We start from the raw sequence: 19,522 nt of genomic DNA, 5'->3' as shown, positions 1-19,522 counted from the left end.
TCTCTATACCACACTGGCTCTCTAAGGCAGAAGGAAGTTAAGTTTGGATGGAAAAAGGAGGTTCTCTTTACTTATAGTGGTGTTGTGCCAAAATAAATTGCCTATGCAATTTATTCGTCTTGGAGAGCTTCCTAAGTTTTACCTGAAGAACAAACTTTCTCATGCTGTTTTCTTTCCATATCAATTAACAGATTTCCTGTCATCTCACAAAAGCTGCTGCCAGCACCTGGATAAAAAGGAAGTGGAATTTTGGGTAACAGCCTGACTGTAATGCAGTTTGATGCAACCTCTTTCGGTTGGACTGTTCAGTTTGACTGCAATTGCAAAGACCAGAACAAAGTTTAGGTAAAGGAACCTCATGCCTGAAGTTTTCTCTGAGATCTCTGCTGAAGGAAAAGTGCTCTAACCAAGAAGGTTCTCTTTACTTAAGCACTGGCAGCTGGAGCCGGTGGCCAGAATGAAGCCCTGGAAACCAGTGATTTTGGCTCTAAAAAGAGATGCAGCTCAAGTGAAGCCTAAAATAAAATGATGAACCTCAAAGCGACGATCCTCGGATGTCTTGAAACCGGAGCAGCTGAGAAGAGGGACAGAGGGAGATCCCCGGCTGCATCCTGCCTTTATGGAGCAGGCCACATCCCCTGACCAACCCAATTGACCGGCCAGGGGTGTGCCGCAGCCAGGAATCCCCCAGTCGCGCAAGACCGGGCTCCCACACCCTGCGCGCGTGGGGAGGTCATGAAGCCCGCCACCCCACCTCCTCCTAAGGCGGAAGTGGCTTTGTTGGACTACAATTCCATCATACATGAATTGATTCCTACAATCCCTGATTTATTCTGTGTAGGTTGAAGCCAAAGGAAGATGGTGAGTAAATTATAAGCAGCATTAGGATGAGATGAGCCCACTCATGGGAGCCTGGAGTAGAAATGCGGAAGACCATTGTGATTTCGAGGAGTTAGGTGACATCCCTGGCTTAAGGTCTAATGATAAGTTGTGTTTCACAAACCTGTGTCAGGAGTTTCCTGGGTCTCTTGTGTTGTAAGTGTTGACCGGATGTCCAGTTGCAGTGAATGGGAGGCTCTCAGCTGCACTGTATTGATTGCGTCCCGGGATTCTGGGCTGAATGCTGAATTGAGGTGCACTCAATTACAGCAACGGTGGCTATAAAAGCTGTAGGTGGGAGGAGCTCAGTGGGCTTCCTCAAAGATCGAGGTACCTGATGCTGTGAGACTGACGGCTGGGGTCTCTCTAGCTGCTCTATCCGGGGCCCCGGGCAGCTGGTAGGGAGATTGTGTAACTCCTGTCAGGTACGTTTTATTTCGTGTTCTGCGTGCCTGCTGTTTGTTTGTTAACCTTATGCGAATAAAACTGCTTTTCCTTCACCCACTGGCGTGCTTATTGACTCCAGATCCTGCCCTTGGCAGAACAGAGCCACTGACACTACACTGCACTACACCCCCCCTTTCCTCAGCTCATTTCACTACCCCCAAAATGGTTCCCTACCATAGTTTCTCCTTTCCACTGCTGATTTCTTTCTCAATGACTTATGGGCACCCACAAGGCAGTGGCTCCTTAATAATCAGCTCCAGTTAGGTCCACTCTGGGTTGAGTTCAGCCTATCCCACCAGTGTTCACATAAACAGCTTGGCAGCAAAACTCAAGCTCTGCCTTGGGTGCATGAAAAGCATTGGCTGCAGTTATCTGCTCCTGGGACTCAAGGATGAGGACTTCAGTCAAGAGGGATCTTGGGCAGATATGATGCGCTTCCACTGGAGGTGGGTCATATTAAGCCGTAGATGCTTTAAAAAAAATGAAAAAATACAATTTCACAGTTGCAGTTTAATTTGCGTTTAATTAGATGATCATCTCAATAGACTGATCTTTATTTCATTGCCTGCTTTCACAAATGTACTGATCAGGCCCACTCCCACAAGCAAAGATCAAGAAGAATCAGCGTAAGCATTCACACCTATCTATGTGGGCTGCTCACTGATGTCATTCAAGGGCACAGCATTGTGCACTGAAGCCACAGTAAGCCGGAAGAGTTAGACCAGACGGGCAGCGTTTGGTGAGTTCCTCCTGGCAGAACCCTCCATTTCCTCACACACTGATGATCATGCTGAATAAAAGAAAGAAGGAAATCTGTAATCAATTGCACTTCCATGAGCCTGGAATTAGATTGTTCACCTTCTGGAGATGAGGGAGGATCATAGCATTATAGTGTTCAAAGGAACATTTAAGGAATCTGTCGCAGAAAGGAAGAGGACATGCAGGCCCAGCTACAGAAGAGCTCTCAGAGGAATTTGCAAGATCAGTGCCGACATCCCCTGGCCTATTCTGGATGCCTGGATGTCAAATTAACCTTCTCTTCTCGAGGCTAAACATGTTGTGGTCCTCCAAAGTCCCTCAAAAGAAACAGCTTTCAAATATTGTACCGCTTGGTCACCCACCTTGGAGGACACTAGAATCAGTCATTTGCCTTCTTAAAACCTGGGTTCAGAACTGGGTATAGGCTAGAATGGATCTATTAAATTGTATCTCATCTCCAGCCTCATATTGCAGTTGCTTTTCAATTCATTTCTCCAACCTTTCTAAAAGACAGCATTAACTGTCACAGTTGTTGGTGTTCTAGTATTCACGGTGATAGTGGCACCCCTTGTTGAGGTCCTTATGGACTATGAGATTTCTACCTCTGGTTCTACTGGATATAATGATGTATTTTTCTACTTCAGGAGAGGTCTGGAAAATGCAGAGTGTGGTGGGACTCTTTGTTGCCAAATCACATTTGCATTCTTTAAGAAGCAGCAGATGGCTGGCTAATCCTTGCTTACTGTGGGTTGTCTTAACAATTTGGAGATTTAGATTAGAGCCGCCAGTTTTTACTGGGTGAGTTTGGAAGGACTTTAATTACTTACTTGCTGCATTTTTGTCTCTTTTGCAAAAACAAAACAAATTTTCAGAGGCTTAAAAGTGGGAGTGGGAGACACTCAAGTCAGTTGTTTGCCTTCTCAAAACCTGGGTTCAGAATTGGCCACAGACAGGAATGTATCCATTAAATTATTTATCATCTGCAGCCTAGGATTGCAGTTGCTATTTAAATATCTATTCATTGCCAATTATTTCTAAAATGCAGCAATAACTTCCACCATGTTTGGCTTTCTAGTATTCCCCCTGATGATGGCACCCCAGGTTCAGATCCTCATGGACCACGAGGTATCTAGCTCTGGTTTTACTGGATAATATGATGTTACAGGTAGGTAGCTGTGTTGGTCTGACGTAGTCGAAACAAAATATATAAAAAATCCTTCCAGTAGCACCTTAGAGACCAAGTAAGTTTGTCATAGGTATGAGCTTTCGTGTGGATGCACATTTCTTCAGAAACACTTCTTCAGATAGGCTCATACCTATGACAAACTTTGTTGCTCTCTAAGGTGCTACTGGAAGGAATTTTTTTATTTTTTGTTTTGGATAATATGATGTATTTTTGTACTTCAGGCGAGGTCTGGAAAGTGCAGTATGAAATGGGACTCTTTGTTGCCAAATGACTTTTGTGTTTTTTCAGCAACAGCAGACAGCTGGCTCATCCTCACTTACTGAGGGTTGCCTTAAAATTTTGTACAGTTAGAACAGAGCCATCAGTTTTTACTGCCTGTTGGAAGTGCAGCCTGCACAGTTTGCATCCATACGAACATCTGCAATATCAAAATTCCCTGTATACATGATGAAAACCTTGAGGCTCTAATGCTTAAAAGAAGATTCAGAACCCAGAAGTGCTGCATCAAAACTGAATCCAACTTTTTACTTCAAAAAATAGAGTTCATATATGTATATTATCAGCTACTCGGATCCATAAACTGATCAGTGACCATTTTCTTTAGCATGTGCAAAGCCCTGCTTCTGCTCCCTCCAGTGAAGATGTACACCGTCTTATTGCTTTTTTTTCTCAAAAAACCACGGGGTGGCTTATTTTTGGTGGCATGTCTTATTTTTTTACGGTATTACGGTTTTTACAGCACCTTCAGGTCTTCTTGGCCGGGCCAGGCTGCTGGCTCAGGGCACTGCGCGCCATGCTGCTGGGCTGTCTGAGCGCTGCTGGGCGCTTTGAGCAGCTGGGCGCTCCGCGCGCTCCAACAGCCATTTCCGGGCGGCGGGACGGCGGCGGCCGGGTGGAGGCGAGGCCGCTGGCTCCGGCGCTGCTGGGCGCTCCGCGCGCTCCAGCAGCTGTTTCCAGACGGCGGGGCGGCGGCGGCCGGGTGGAGGCGAGGCCGCTGGCTCTGGCGCTCAGCTCCGGGGCTGCTGGGGGCTCCGCGCGCTCCAGCAGCCGTTTCCGGGCGGCGGGATGGCGGCGGCCGGGTGGAGGCGAGGCCGCTGGCTCTGGTGCTCAGCTCCGGGGCTGCTGGGCGCTCCGCGCGCTCCAGCAGCCGTTTCCGGATGGCGGGGCGGCGGCGGCCGGGTGGAGGCGAGGCCGCTGGCTCTGGCGCTCAGCTCCGGGGCTGCTGGGCGCTCCGTGCGCTCCAGCAGCCGTTTCCGGGCAGCGGGGCGGCGGCAGCCGGGTGCAGGCGAGGCCGCTGGCTCCGGCGCTGCTGGGCGCTCCGTGCGCTCCAGCAGCCGGTTCCGGGCGGCGGAACAGCAGGTCTCCTCCGGGCGGCGGAACAGCAGGTGCGGGTGGAGGACGCTGAAGGCGACGCGGCTATTGGTGGCTCGCGCGCTCCGTGGGGGGGAAGGGAGCGCACGCCGCCTGGCCAGCCGCGTCTTGTTACTGGCGATGCCGGGTTGGTAGGCCTCCTCGGCCGGTCCAAGCAGAGACCCGACTGCTGGCTCGGCGCTCTGCCTGGCGCTGCTGCAGGCATGGAGATACACTATGTCTTATTTTCGGGGTATGTCTTATCTTTCGCAAATGCTTAAAATTGCTGCCCTGGCTTACTTTATGACTACGTATTAAAAAGGGGGAAACACGGTAGAGTAGGGGTCAGCAAACTTTTTCAGCAGGGGGCTGGTCCACTCTCCTTCAGACCTTGTGGGGGGGCGGACTATATTTCTTAGGGGTGGGAGGAAATAATGAATTCTTATGCCCCACAAATGACCCAGAGATGCATCTATATATATAAAAATGTAAAAATCTTGAAACTGACGGCCGCTATGTTCTCCGTAACCGCTTGACCGATCGTCCTGAAATTTTGACACAGCGATCCAGGCCACTCCCCGAGGGTTGTAGGGGACATGAAAAACCTCAAATCACACACCTTGGCAGGATTTGACCCGCTTTCCCACCAAGTCAAACAGCGCCCTCAAGTGGAATTCCTCCCACAGTACACCCCCTCCCTTCCTGAGAAATCTAAGCCACACCCACAAACCAAATGACATCATCATCAACCAAGCAACTTAAACCACACAGGCGGCCATTAGGGATGAAAACTGCCCTCTCCACAATATCTCACCTCGGCTTTGCAGACTAGGCCGCTTTCCAGACTAGGCCAAGTGGAGGTAGGGGGGGGTGAATAGAGGGCAGGGATACGTAATGGGTCAGAACGGGGGGGGGGACACAGGGATGATTCCTGCCCTCTCCACAGTGTCTCGCCTCGACTCAGGGGGACTCTGAGGCTCAGGGGGATCTGAAGGGGGGTATTACCCTCCATTTCACAGACTAACGCACAGCAACGCGTGCAGGGCCAGCTAGTTTTAAATAAAAGCACACATTATACTCATGTAAAAACATGCTGATTCCTGGATCGTCCATGTGCCAAACCTAGAAGGCAATTGGGCCGGATCCATTCCCTGTGCCTTAGTTTGCCTACCCATGATGTAGAGTGTAGATCAGGAAATCAGGATTAAAAAGGAGCGAGCATTCACAAGTAAGTGGGACAACCAACTCAATGGATATGACTTACGTTCGAAGTTCCCACCCAAGGGTGTAAGCTCCCGAGGTTTGTCTGTGCAAAAGAGAGGGAAGTAAATTGTCATTATTTGAGAGGACTTTATGTGCCAAAACCCCCCATTAATTTGATGTTTTGTTTTGAGCATTGGAATAGCACTTTCAAGTACGAGAGCCTGAGGACCTAGACTAGGAAATGGGAGACCAGCCTTCAAATCATCATGAAGCTCTTTGGGTGGCCTTGGGCCAGTCACTCACTCTCAGCCTGGTCTACCTGGCAAGGTTGTTGTGAGGGTGAAATTAGAAGCCACCTTGAGCTACATGGAGAAAAAGGTGGGATATAAATGCCATTCATAAATAAATTTCCAAAGCCTTCTGTAACAGCAAATCAATATTATTATGTCCCATAATACCAATGGGGAGATCGAGGCTGAGAGTGAAACTGTGGTTTACCCGAGACCAGCTGGTGAGCCTATGATGGACTTTTACAGATTTGCTTTGTGAGGCATAGGAAGTGCTGTTTTTTATCTCATTTGCAAAAACAAAATAACTCAATGGTTATCACTTACTCCTACAGCAGATCTCCTCGCTGCCACAGGTGGCCCCTGTGATTTCTCCATAGGTACAGTCTGTGGTTGCTGGGAATTTGCAAAATCCTCTTACTATTTCACAGGCAACTTTCCCTGTGTAAAAGAGAAGGGAAATAAATCCTTTTAAAGGTAGAAAAGGGGTTGCCAACTACTTTTTTTCCTAACCAGAACTCTGTATATTTAATGGGTTGGCCAACTTTTACAGGCTTCTGTTGCCAGTATTTTCATTCTCCCGCTGCTGGATGTGTGATTGTTACATCACATGTCTGTGTTTACATTGCATGCTTGGAAAGCATGGGAATGGAAGCCAGCCAGTCCTATCTCTTCCGCTGGATTGTACTTTTGTACTTGCTCTCTCTCTCTCTCGGAGAAGGTGTGAGAGGATGCCATGATATGATAGCCATGTTCAAATATATGAAAGGATGTCATATAGAGGAGGGAGAAAGATTGTTTTCTGCTGCTCCAGAGAAGCGGACACGGAGCAATGGATTCAAACTGCAAGAAAGAAGATTCCACCTAAACATTAGGAAGAACTTCCTGACAGTAAGAGCTGTTCGGCAGTGGAATTTGCTACCAAGGAGTGTGGTGGAGTCTCCTTCTTTGGAGGTCCTTAAGCAGAGGCTTGACAGGCATATGTCAAGAATGCTTTGATGGTGTTTCCTGCTTGGCAGGGGGTTGGACTGGATGGCCCTTGTGGTCTCTTCCAACTCTATGATTCTATGATCGGTTTGTCCTGTATATATTGTTTAATAAATTACTTAGATACCACACCTCACAGCCTCAGCTTCCAGCTATATTCTGCTGCTTGAGTGTGCACATATATTCGGGTATATGTCACTGCTCACACTGGGACTGAAGAGTTATCACCGTCCCGTGCTGCATTCTGGAGAGAAGATGCCTGGAGAAGTTGCTCAGATCTGGGGGCTACATGGGTCACCCTCCCCAGCACTTCCAACAACGGTCATGGGCCCAGAGGCTGTGCGTATTGGAGGACGGTCTCATTGATTGATGTGGTACGTAGGTCTGAGTTCAGCAAGCTCTGTTTGCCAGAGTCTCACGGCAAGCCGCTTGCAAGATTTATTTCTGCTTCTGTACTTCCAGGCTGAAGTGAAAAGCTGGAATGGATCCATTGCAAGGAGTGGGGTTTTCCTCACAGCTTGCTGTATTGCCAACCGCTGATCTAACTGTTGCACATGTTTGCTCTGTCCTGCTAAATGAATCGGATCGCAAGAAGGCCATTGTTAACAACCAGGGGGAGGCTGCTTCTTCTAAAACACCCCAGTCGGCGGCACTGAGTACTGATGTTGCCACAGCTTTGAAAGCACAACGGTGCTACAATTGTGGTGAAAAGGGACATCTACAGAAGCATTGTAGAAAGCGCCCCAAAGCCAAGGACATCACCAAGAGCTCAAGGGGCAGAGGGGGCAAAGGCAAGGAGCAAGCCCAGCCCAGATCTACCCAAGCTAAAGCTTTGGTCACACACAGTACCAGTCCACGAGCCCAGAATGTCTTCATTATAGATTCTGGGGCCACACAGCATCTATTCCGGGACTGACACCTGTTTGTCACATTTAAGCCACAACAGGGGACTGTGCATCAAGAAGATGGTCACTCTTTACAGAGTCAAGGTTAAACTTCTGTTTTTCTTCTGAGCTCCGAGACGACTGTGAGGAATGTACTTTTTGTTTCTCATTTAGCTGATAATCTACTCAGTGTTTCGCAGCTAACATCGCAAGACTTAATTGTTTCTTTCTGTAAACAGAAGTGCATCATCAGCAAGAACAATGAGGACATATTGTATGGCTATAACGTAAATGGTTTATATTTACTGTCTGATGATGATGATGTTGTGCATGATGAGACATGTTGTGCTATGTCTGATAACAAGGTTCTGCAAAATAATTGTGTACATGATTGTGTACAGCAAACTAAATACGACATAATTGGAATGTAGTAATAGAGGGATACAATCTATTTCAGAGAAATAGACCGAACAGGAAAGGAGGAGGAGTAGCGTTATATGTCAGGGATGTGTATACCTGTGAAGAGATCCAGGATTTAAAACTTCAAAGCCAAGTTGAGAGTATCTGGGTCAAAATTAAGAGAGAGAAAAATAAGAGTGATCTCATTGTGGGAGTTTACTATAAATCCCCAAGCCAAACTGAGGACACAGATGATGCCTTCCTGGAACAGATGACCAAGCATTCAAAAGGAAGTGAGATAGCAGTAATGGGGGATTTCAACTATCCTGATATTTGTTGGATGTCAAACTCGGCCAAGAGCATAAGGTTGAACAGATTCCTCACTGGTCTTGCAGACAATTTCATTGTCCAGAAAGTGGGAGAAGCAACAAGAGGATCAGCCATTTTAGATCTGGTCCTAACCAATAGTGATGACCTGGTTAGTGGGGTAGAAGTGGCAGGATCATTAGGTGGGAGTGATCATGCTCTTCTGGAGTTTATTATTCAGAGGAAAGGAGCAACCAAGCATACTAAGACTCAAATCCTAGACTTTAAGAAAGCCGACTTTAGAAAACTTAGGGAAACGCTGGGTGGGATCCCATGGACAGAAATACTAAACGGGAAGGGAGTCCATCATGGTTGGGAGTTTGTTAAAAGGGAGATATTAAAAGCACAACTTCAGGCAATACTAATGAGACGGAAACATGGAAGGTGCGTAAAGAAGCCAGGGTGGCTATCTAAAGAACTTTTAACTGAGTTAAGATTTAAAAGGGATATGTACAAAAAATGGAAAAAGGGGGAAATCACCAGAGAGGAATTCAAACATATAGCCAGCACGTGTAGAGACAAAGTCAGAAAAGCTAAAGCACAGAATGAACTCAGGCTTGCTAGAGAGGTTAAAAGCAACAAAAAGGGCTTTCCATGGGTATGTCCGTAGCAAAAGGAAGAACAAGGAAACAGTGGGGTCACTTAGAGGAGAAGATGGTGAAATGCGAACAGGGGATAGAGAAAGGGCAGAACTCCTGGTAGATGAAGGGAACGCTGTGGATGTAGCCTATCTTGATTTCAGCAAGGCCTTTGACATGGTGCCCCATGATATTTTTGTAAAGAAGCTGGTAAAATGCGGGCTAGACAATGCTACCATTCAGTGGATTTGTAACTGGCTGACTGACCGAACCCAAAGGGTGCTCATCAATGGCTCCTCTTCATCCTGGAGAGTAGTGACTAGTGGGGTGCCACAGGGTTCTGTCTTGGGCCCAGTCTTATTCAACATCTTTATCAATGACTTGGATGATGGGCTTAAGGGCATCCTGAGCAAGTTTGCAGATGACACCAAATTGGGAGCGGTGGCTAATACCCCAGAGGACAGGATCACACTTCAAAATGACCTTAACAGATTAGACAATTGGGCCAAAGCAAACAAGATGAATTTTAACAAGGAGAAATGTAAAGTACTACACTTGGGCAAAAAAAATGAAAGGCACAAATACAGGATGGGAGACACCTGGCTTGAGAACAGTACATGTGAAAAGGATCTAGGAGTTTTGGTTGACCACAAACTTGACATGAGTCAGCAGTGTGATGCAGCAGCTAAAAAAGCCAATGTAATTCTGGGCTGCATCAATAGGAGTATAGCATCTAGATCAAGGGAAGTAATAGTACCACTGTATTCTGCTTTGGTCAGACCTCACCTGGAGTACTGTGTCCAGTTCTGGGCACCACAGTTCAAGAAGGATACTGACAAGCTGGAACGTGTACAGAAGAGGGCAACCAAAATGGTCAAAGGCCTGGAAACGATGCCTTATGAGGAACGGATTAGGGAGCTGGGTAAGTTTAGCCTGGAGAAGAGATGGTTAAGGGGTGATATGATAGACATGTTCAAATATATCAAAGGATGTCATATAGAGGAGGGAGAAAGGTTGTTTTCTGCTGCTCCAGAGAAGCGGACATGGAGCAATGGATTCAAACTTCAAGAAAGAAGATTCCACCTAAATATTAGGAAGAAATTCCTGACAGTAAGAGCTGTTCGGCAGTGGAATTTGCTACCAAGGAGTGTGGTGGAGTCTCCTTCTTTGGAGGTCTTTAAGCAGAGGCTTGACAGGCATATGTCAAGAATGCTTTGATGGTGTTTCCTGCTTAGCAGGGGGTTGGACTGGATGGCCCTTGTGGTCTCTTCCAGCTCTATGATTCTAGGATTTCCATTGCAGGTTTGGACACCTAAATTTTCAGGCAGTTACCAAGATGTCAGGTATGGCGGAGGGGTTAGAAATCCAGCTTTGCAGGTTTCACATGAAATGCAAATCATGTGTAGAGAAGAAGGTTAAGATAGCTCCCAGAAGCACTTGGTCTGGGAAAATAGCTACTAAACACCATCAATTTTACATAGAATGGTTGAGTGTGGCGGGACCTTACTTACTTACTTACTTACTTACTTACTTACTTACTTACTTACTCCATTTTTATCTCTTTTGCAAAAACAAAACAAAAACAAATTTTCAGAGGATTAAAATTCACCTGCCTTGGGAGAAACTCAAGTCAATCATCTGACTTCTCAAAACCTGGGTTCAGAATTTGCCACAGAAAAGAATGGAACTATTAAATTATTTCTCATCTGCAGCCTAGGATTGCAGTTGCTTTTTAAATAGCTATTCATTTCTCCAATATGTCTAAAATGCAGCAGTAACTTCCACCATGTTTGGCTTTCTAGTATTCTCCATGATGATAGCACCCCAGGTTCAGGTCCTTATGGACCATGAGGTTTCTAGCTCTGGTTTTACTGGATAATATGATGTATTTTGGTACTTCAGGCGAGGTCTGGGAAGTGCAGAATGAAATGGGACTCTTTGTTGCCAAATGACATTTGCGATTTTTCAGCAGCAGCAGACAGCTGGCTCATCCTCATTTACTGAGGGTTGCCTTAAAATTTTGTGCAGTTAGAACAGAGCCACCAGTTTTTACTGCCCGTGGGAAGTGCAGCCTGCACAGTTTTCATCCACATGAACCATCTGTGGTACCAAAATTCCCTGTGGAGAGATGAAAACCTTGAGACTCTGATGCTTAAGAGAAGATTCAGAACCTAGAAGTGCTGCATCAGCATTGAACCCAACTTTAGACATCTAAAAATGGGGTTCATATGTTCTGATTTATAAAGTGATTGACCACTATTCCCTTTAGCACAACCAAAACCCTCTGCTTCTGCTTCATCCAGTGAAGATGGAGATCTATGCTAGGCATGCTGAGATCCTCCCATGTTCTCATGAGAATCAGCTTTCCAATCTTGTACCTTCTGGTCACACATCTTGGGAGACACTCAAGTCAGTAGTTTGCCTTCTTAAAACGTGGGTTCAGAACCGGGCACAATCTAGAATAAATCTATTAAATCTCGTCTCCAGCCTCAGATTGCAGTTGCTTTTCTATTGATTTCTCAAATAGTTTTAAAAAGGAGCATTAACTATCACACTTGTTGGCATTCTAGATTTTGTTCGCATTCCAAATTTTGTAGAGTTAGATCAGAGCCGCCAGCTTTTATTGCCCGTGGGAAGTGCAGCCTGCACAGTTTGCATCCACACAAATATCTGCGATATCTAAATTCCCTGTGGACAGATGAAAACCTTGAGGCTCTAATGCTTAAAAGAAGATGCAGAAGCTAGAAGTGCTGCATCAAAACTGAATCCAAATTTTTTACTTCAAAAAATAGAGTTCATATGCCCTGAGTATATTATCAGCTACTCTGATCCATAAACTGATTGGTGACTATTTTCTTTAGCACGTTCAAAGCCCTGCTTCTGCTCCCTCCAGTGAAGATGTAAAACAGGGGTCAGCAAACTTTTTCAGCAGGGGGCTGGTCCACTGTCCCTCAGACCTTGTGGGGGGCCGGACTATATTTCTTGGGGGGGGGGGAGGAGAATGAATTCTTATGCCCCACAAATAACCCAGAGATGCACTTGAAATAAAAGCACACATTATACTTATGTAAAAACATGCTGATTCCTGGATCGTCCATGCGCCAAACTTAGAAGGCAATTGGGCCGGATCCATTCCCTGGGCCTTAGTTTGCCTGCCCATGATGTAGAGTGTAGATCAGGAAATCAGGATTAAAAAGGAGCAAGCATTCACAAGTAAGTGGGACCACCAACTCAATGGATATGACTTACTTTCGAAGTCTCCACGCAAGGCTTCATACTCCAAAGGACTGTCTGTGCAAAAGAGAGGGAAGTAAATTATCATTATTACAGAGGACTTTCTGTGCCAAAAACCCAATTAATTTGATGTCTGTTTTGTTTTGTTTTGAGCATTGGAATAGCACTTTTAAGTACGAGAGCCTGAGGTCCTAGACTAGGAAATGGGAGACCAGCCTTCAAATCATTGTGAAGCTCCTTGGGTGGCCTTGGGCCAGTCACTCACTCTCAGCCTGGTCTACCTCGCAGGGTTGTTGTGAGGATTAAATTAGAAGCTACCTTGAGCTACATGGAGAAAAAGGTGGGATATAAATGCCATTCATAAATAAATTTCCAAAGCCTTCTGTAACAGAAAATCAGTATTATTATGCCCCATAATACCAATGGGGAGATTGAGGCTGAGAGTGAAACTGTGGTTTACCCAAGACCAGCTGGTGAGCCTATGATGGACTTTTACAGATTTGCAATGTCAGGTTTAGGAAGTCCTGATTTGACTGATGCTTTGGTCAACACCATCAATTTTCTTCATAGAATGGTTGATTTTTGAGAGACATTGTTTATAGCATTTTTATCTCTTTTGCAAAAACAAAATAACTCAATGGTTATTACTTACTCCTACAGCAGATCCCCTTGCTGCCACAGGAGGCCCCTGTGAGTTCTCCATAGACACAGATTGAGGTTGCTGGGAATTTGCAATATCCTCCTCCTAGTTCACAGGCAACTTTCCCTGTGTAAAAGAGAAGGGAAATAAATTCTTTTAAAGGTAGCAAAGGTGTTGCCAACTACTTTTTTTCCTAACCAGAACTCTGCATATTTAATGGGTTGGCGAACTTTTACAGGCTTCTGTTGCCAGTATTTTCATTCTCCCGCTGCTGGATGTGTGATTGTTACATCACATGTCTGTGTTTACATTCCATGCTTGGAAAGCATGGGAATGGAAGCCAGCCAGTCCTATCTCTTCCGTTGGATTGTAGTTTTGTACTTGCTCTCTCTCTCTCTCGGAGAAGGTGTGAGAGGATGCCATGATCGGTTTGTCCTGTATATATTGTTTAATAAATTACTTAGATACCACACCTCACAGCCTCAGCTTTCAGCTATATTCTGCTGCTTGAGTGTGCACATATATTCGGGTATTTGTCACTGCTCACACCGGGACTGAAGAGTTATCACCGTCCCGTGCTGCATTCTGGAGAGAAGATGCCTGGAGAGGTTGCTCAGATTTGGGGACTACATGTGTCACCCCCCGGCGCTTCCAACAGCGGTTATGGGCCCAGAGGCTGTGCTTATTGGAGGACTGTCTCATTGATTGATGAGGTAGGTGGGTCTGAGTTCAGCAAGCTCTGTTTGCCAGAGTCTCACGGCAAACCACTTGCAAGATTTATTGCTGCTTCTGTACTTCCAGGCTGAAGTGAAAAGCTGGAATGGATCCATTGCAGAGAGCGGGGTTTTCGTCATTTCCCCTTTTGTTGTTGTTGTTTAGTCGTTTAGTTTAAAGGGGGATATATGGCAAACTTGAAGATTCAGGAAGGGTGCAGGCTCTTCATGCTGGCTAGATTCAACGTGTTCCCCTCTATGGAAATAGAAGGAAGATATCTAGCTCTCCCGAAAGCTGAACGTCTATGTAAATGCGGGAAAAATGAACCAGATACATTGGACCAAATTTTCTTTTCCTGCAATTATGGTTTTAATGCGTGAAGGCGATTGCTGGGTGCTTTGCAGGTGGATGCATCGATCGCTGCATTGCCAACTATTCAGGGGTTACTGTCGGATAATAATAATGGAGTTACATTAGTGGTGGCTGAGTTTTTTGTGTTCAGTTTATGCAGAGAGATTGGGCCACTGTGGAGAGGACCAGGGGATGCTAATTGAAAATTGATATATCTTTTAAAAATATTAATTTAATTAATATGTTTTTTATTTCATGAAGTCTATAACGTGAATGTTTTACCCATAATTTTGTTCTGAAGTTCCTGAACTTGTCATGCCTAATAAAGGTTATGGGAATTAGTCATTTAGTCGTGTCCGACTCTTTGTGACCCCATGGACCATAGCACGCCAGGCGCTCCTGTCTTCCACTGCCTCCCGCAGTTTGGTCAAACTCATGTTTGTAGCTTCGAGAACACTGTCCAACCATCTCGTCCTCTGTCGTCCCCTTCTCCTAGCGCCCTCCATCTTTCCCAACATCAGGGTCTATTCCAGGGAGTCTTCTCTTCTCATGAGGTGGCCAAAGTATTGGAGCCTCAGCTTCAGGATCTGTCCTTCCAGTGAGCACTCAGGGCTGATTTCCTTCAGAATGGATAGGTTTGATCTTCTTGCAGTCCATGGGACTCTCAAGAGTCTCCTCCAGCAACATAATTCAAAAGCATCAATTATTTGGCAATCAGCCTTCTTGATGGTCCAGCTCTCACTTCCATACATCACTACTGGGAAAACCATAGCTTTAACTATTCAGACCTTTGTTGGCAAGGTGATGTCTCTGCTTTTTAAGATGTTGTCTAGGTTTGTCATTGCTTTTCTCCCAAGAAGAAGGCGTCTTTTAATTTCGTGACTGCTGTCACCATCTGCAGTGATCAAGGAGCCCAGCAAAGTAAAATCTCTCACTGCCTCCATTTCCTCCCCTTCTATGTGCCAGGAGGTGATGGGACCAGAGACCATGATGTTGGTTTTTTTGATGTTGAGCTTCAGATATTCAGACCATATTTTGTGCGCTCCTCTTTCACCCTCATTAAAAGGTTCTTTATTTCCTCCTCACTTTCTGCCATCAAGGTTGTGTCATCTGCATATCTGAGGTTGTTGATATTTCTTCCGGCAATCTTAATTCTGTCTTGGGATTCATCTAGTCCAGTCTTTCGCATGTTGAATTATAATTATATTATATAAATTAAATAAGCAGGGAGACAATATACAACCTTGTCATACTCCTTTCCCAATTTTGAACCAGTCAGTTGTTCCATATCCAGTTCTAACTGTAGCTTCTTGTCCCACATAGAGATTAATCAGGAAATCTCAGGAGAGGCAAATACTATGCTAACGCTAGCTGTTTGTGATCCACTTGCAAGGCAGGGAGTCAGCCCAAGACATTTGGAGTGCTCTTAAAGAGGCACATCTGTGTAGGGCTGCGGGATCAGCGATGATTCATTTCCAGAGGCTATCCAAGATGGTGTTACAGTCCGAGGAAGATCTGCAAAAGCATCTGATGCAGATGAAATTCCTTAGGGAGCAGCTGGTGCAGAGAGGCATCGCACTTTCGGAGGCTGTGTTTTGCTTTATGATTTTAAACAGCCTAGATGGCAGTTATTCTGCTGTTGCATATCAGCTTGCTGTGTTGCCAACCGCTGATCTAACTGTTGCACATGTTTGCTCTGTCCTGCTAAATGAATCGGATCGCAGAAAGGCCATTGTTAACAACCAGGGGGACGCTGCTGCTTCTAAAGCACCCCAGTTGGTGGCACTGAGTACTGATGTTGCCACAGCTTTGAAAGCACAACGGTGCTACAATTGTGGTGAAAAGGGACATCTACAGAAGCATTGTAGAAAGCGCCCCTAAGCCAAGGACATCACCAAGAGCTCAAGGGGCAGAGGGGGCAAAGGCAAGGAGCAAGCCCAGCCCAGATCTACCCAAGCTAAAGCTTTGGTCACACACAGTACCAGTCCACGAGCCCAGAATGTCTTCATTATAGATTCTGGGGCCACACAGCATCTATTCCGGGACCGACACCTGTTTGTCACATTTAAGCCACAACAGGGGACTGTGCATCAAGAAGATGGTCAAGGTGAAGGTTCTGTTTGTCTTCTGAGCTTTGAGACAACTGTGAGGAATGCACTTTTTGTTTCTCATTTAGCTTATAATCTACTCAGTGTTTCGCAGCTAACATCGCAAGACTTAATTGTTTCTTTCTGTAAACAGAAGTGCATCATCAGCAAGAACAATGAGGACATATTGTATGGCTATAACGTAAATGGTTTATATTTACTGTCTGATGATGATGATGTTGTGCATGATGAGACATGATGATAACAAGGTTCTGCAGAAGAATTGTGTACATTATTTCCATTGCAGGTTTGGACACCTAAGTTTTCAGGCAGTTACTTACTTACTTACTTACTTACTTACTTACTTACTCCTTTTTATCTCTTTTGAAAAACAAAACAAAAACAAATTTTCAGAGGCTTAAAATTCACCTGCCTTGGGAGACACTCCAGTCAGTCGTTTGCCTTCTCAAAACCTGGGTTCAGAATTGGCCACAGACAAGAATGGATCTATTAAATTATTTCTCATCTGCAGCCTGGATTGCAGTTGCTATTTAAAAATCAGGATTAAAAAGGAGCAAGCATTCACAAGTAAGTGGGACCACCAACTCAATGGATGTGACTTACTTTTGAAGTTTCCACCGAAGGGTGTATGCTTCCAAGGTTTGTCTGTGCAAAAGAGAGGGATGTAAATTATCATTATTTGAGAGGACTTTCTGTGCCAAAAAACCCAATTAATTTGGTGTCTGTTTTGGTTTGAGCATTGGAATAGCACTTTTAAGTACGAGAGCCTCAGGAATTAGAAGGTACTTGCAAATCATGCACACTAACCCTTCCAAACTCACAGCAATATAAATGACCACCATGGAACATGCCTTGTGGCTCAGTCTGCATCCTGAACATTTCTGCTTTTGCAAAAGTCACGTATTCAATTTCAATTTCATTATTAAATATAATGTTAAATACTTTTCTCCTCCACCCCCCCTTTTAAGCAGCTAGATAGGATAGGAAGTGGCCAATTCAGACTGTTGTTCCACCAACAGCAGTTTCTCAGGGTCTCCGGTTGGGGAAATACCTTGGGATTCAACCTGAGACCTTCTGCATTTTCAGCAGCTACTGGCTCCCTGAGCTTGAGCTTCCCTCTTACCTGCAACAACGTGAGAGAGGATGAAGACCAGAGCAAAGCTCAGGTAAAGTAACTTCATGGCTGGAGTTTCTTCTGAGATCTCTGCAAAAGGGAAGGCACTCTGAGGCAGAAGGAAGTCGAGTTTGGATGGAACAAGGAGGTTCCCTCTACTTATAGCGTTGCAGTGACAAATCCAGTAATTGTCAGAATAGCATCTGAACCCTCCAGGCCCTTTTCTCTTAACTCATCTTAGGCCATTTATTTATCTTGGACACCATCCTAAGATTTACCCACGCAAAAACCTTTCTCGTGTGTTGACAATCTGTCCCGTGCTCCAGGCTGCAAACAGATATTTCGTGCAACTCTCAGCATCTGATCTCTTTTCTCTTAACTCATCCTATGCAATTAGTTCATCTTGGAGAACTTCCCAATATTTACCTGCAGAACAGCATATCACTTAACAGATTTCCCGTCATCTCACAAAACCCATTGCCAACTTCACGAAGCCTGGATAGAATGGAAGTGGAATTTTGGGTAAGAGTCCGGCTATAATCCAGTCTGATGCAACCTCTTTTGGTTGGACGGTTCAGTTCAACTGCAGTTGCCATACCTACCAAGAAAGATACTTTCCAGTGTTCTTTCCTCCTGGTCTGCACCTTTTTGGATGCACTTTCCTTAACATGCTTGTTTTTGTGATGCATGTAGTTTTATGTCCATTGCCCCCATTATAGGCTTCCCCCACAAACACCCATGCTTTTAATTATTGCTTTTTTGTAAAGGTCATAAGGCCATAAGGTTGCAACAATTAGGGGATTTTTATATGGGGGCTTTTTAATATAGCTTGTATTTGGGGGTTATTTATAAGGTGCTATATCTTTAGGTAGGTGGTGATGCATGGAAGTGAGAGCTGTACCATAAAGAAGGCTGATTGCCAAAGAATTGATGCTGGAGTAGACTCTTGAGAGTCCCATGGACTGCAAGAAGATCAAACCTATCCATTCTGACGGAAATCAGCCCTGAGTGCTCACTGGAAGGACAGATCCTGAAGTTGAGACTCCAATACTTTGGCCACCCTTTGAGAAGACTCCCTGGAAAAGACCCTGATGTTGGGAAAGATGGAGGGCACAAGGAGAAGGGGACGACAGAGGACGAGATGGTTGGACAGTGTTCGTTACGAATGGCTGACAAATGCACACTGTCGGGCCTGAAGAGTTCTTTCTTATATATTTTGATGCTGGGATGCTTCACAACGTGACCCCCGATGCGTGAGGTTGCCGAGCGTAATGCCCTATTTTTCCCCTCGATAGTGTAGTTAACTGTGTTAGGTTTGTTGTTGCCACGCCATTGTAAGCGTAGGAGAAGTTCTGACCAATGTTTTTGTTAGGGTGCGTGGCATGTAGACTTTCCAAGTCTGTGATGGCTGTTTTCATTAGCACTATGCTCTTATGAACAACCAGATCATTTTTGCCGAGGTAGAACACCACTGCATCTGGCGGGGGACGGAACGCAAGTTTGTAACCAAGGTAGCAACGCATCCCAGCGCATTATGCGATGGCTGAATCAGGAAATGTTGACCTTTGGCAGAAGGCCCAGATGTTCACCCAATGGCCCCACAGTGGCATGGACAGCTGCCCAATGTACTATGCTGTGGCCGAAGATCCACACATGTTTAGGGTATAATTCTGAAAGAAAGAATCATACAACTTCAAATCCTATTGTGTGCTCTGGATAGTCCTCCCTCTACTTGGCCAGTCCCCTGGCACCACCTCCCCCAGGCAGGATTGGTCAATTGGCTGAGGTAGGCGGAGACCTCAAGCACCCTGCCTGAGAAGGGTGTGCCAGCTCCAAACATCAGGGGGCTGCTCTGGGATCAGGGGGCTGCGCGCGACCACCCAAAAGTCACCCCCCATTTGATGGGGCGAGCGGTCATTCCTGGTGGAGGCAGGAACTTCATCTGCTCCTTTTATAAAAAAAGGCACTGCTTCCCCTGCTCCTCAGCAACAGGATCAGGTCACTCAGCTGAAGGGCATCACTACTGTTTTCACACA

The 19,522-nt window shown here is 45.5% G+C and overlaps 2 protein-coding genes across 8 annotated transcripts in view; one reads left to right on the top strand and one right to left on the bottom strand.

Annotated features, from left to right (window-relative positions):
- Nucleotides 1-1,880: 1,880 nt before the first annotated feature.
- On the bottom strand, nucleotides 1,881-18,034 carry LOC118082974 (uncharacterized). Its single transcript, XM_088666910.1, has 8 exons — nucleotides 17,913-18,034; nucleotides 17,496-17,576; nucleotides 16,976-17,017; nucleotides 13,212-13,325; nucleotides 12,575-12,616; nucleotides 6,439-6,552; nucleotides 5,886-5,927; nucleotides 1,881-2,116 (listed from the first exon to the last, which is right to left on the bottom strand). The coding sequence occupies exons 2-8, from the start codon at nucleotides 17,551-17,553 to the stop codon at nucleotides 2,112-2,114; spliced, it is 417 nt and encodes a 138-aa protein (XP_088523036.1). The 5' UTR covers nucleotides 17,554-17,576; nucleotides 17,913-18,034; the 3' UTR covers nucleotides 1,881-2,111.
- The window catches only part of LOC132591846 (uncharacterized), a 61,760-nt gene continuing 55,874 nt past the window's right edge, over nucleotides 13,637-19,522 (top strand). For 5 of the 7 annotated variants that reach the window (XR_015949231.1, XR_015949232.1, XM_088666913.1 and 2 more), the window contains exon 1: nucleotides 13,637-13,912. Coding sequence is in view for 2 of the 7 variants with exons in the window: in XM_088666913.1 (XP_088523039.1) it covers nucleotides 13,796-13,912 (117 nt within the window). In the remaining 5 variants the exon portion in view is untranslated. Of the gene's footprint in view, nucleotides 13,913-16,796; nucleotides 16,940-19,522 lie in introns of those variants that run through there. The other 2 variants (XM_088666916.1, XR_015949235.1) reach the window with 2 other exon arrangements.

This window comes from Zootoca vivipara, chromosome 3, assembly GCF_965207765.1.
Source record: "Zootoca vivipara chromosome 3, rZooViv2.hap1.1, whole genome shotgun sequence".
In the NCBI taxonomy this organism is placed as follows: Eukaryota; Metazoa; Chordata; class Lepidosauria; order Squamata; family Lacertidae; genus Zootoca; species Zootoca vivipara.
Note: the sequence above shows the minus strand (reverse complement) of the source record. Positions and strands in the feature narration are given on the sequence as shown.

What these genes read in the sequence shown, in the direction of transcription:
- LOC118082974 (XM_088666910.1), bottom strand. Translation starts at nt 17,553, where the DNA reads ATGAAGTTACTTTACCTGAGCTTTGCTCTGGTCTTCATCCTCTCTCAC. An exon ending in CCTCTCTCACGTTGTTGCAG is followed by an intron (nt 17,018 to 17,495) that starts GTAAGAGGGAAG and finishes TCTTTTGCACAG; the next exon opens with ACAAACCTTGGAAGCATACA. An exon ending in CTTCGGTGGAAACTTCAAAA is followed by an intron (nt 13,326 to 16,975) that starts GTAAGTCACATC and finishes TCTTTTACACAG; the next exon opens with GGAAAGTTGCCTGTGAACTA.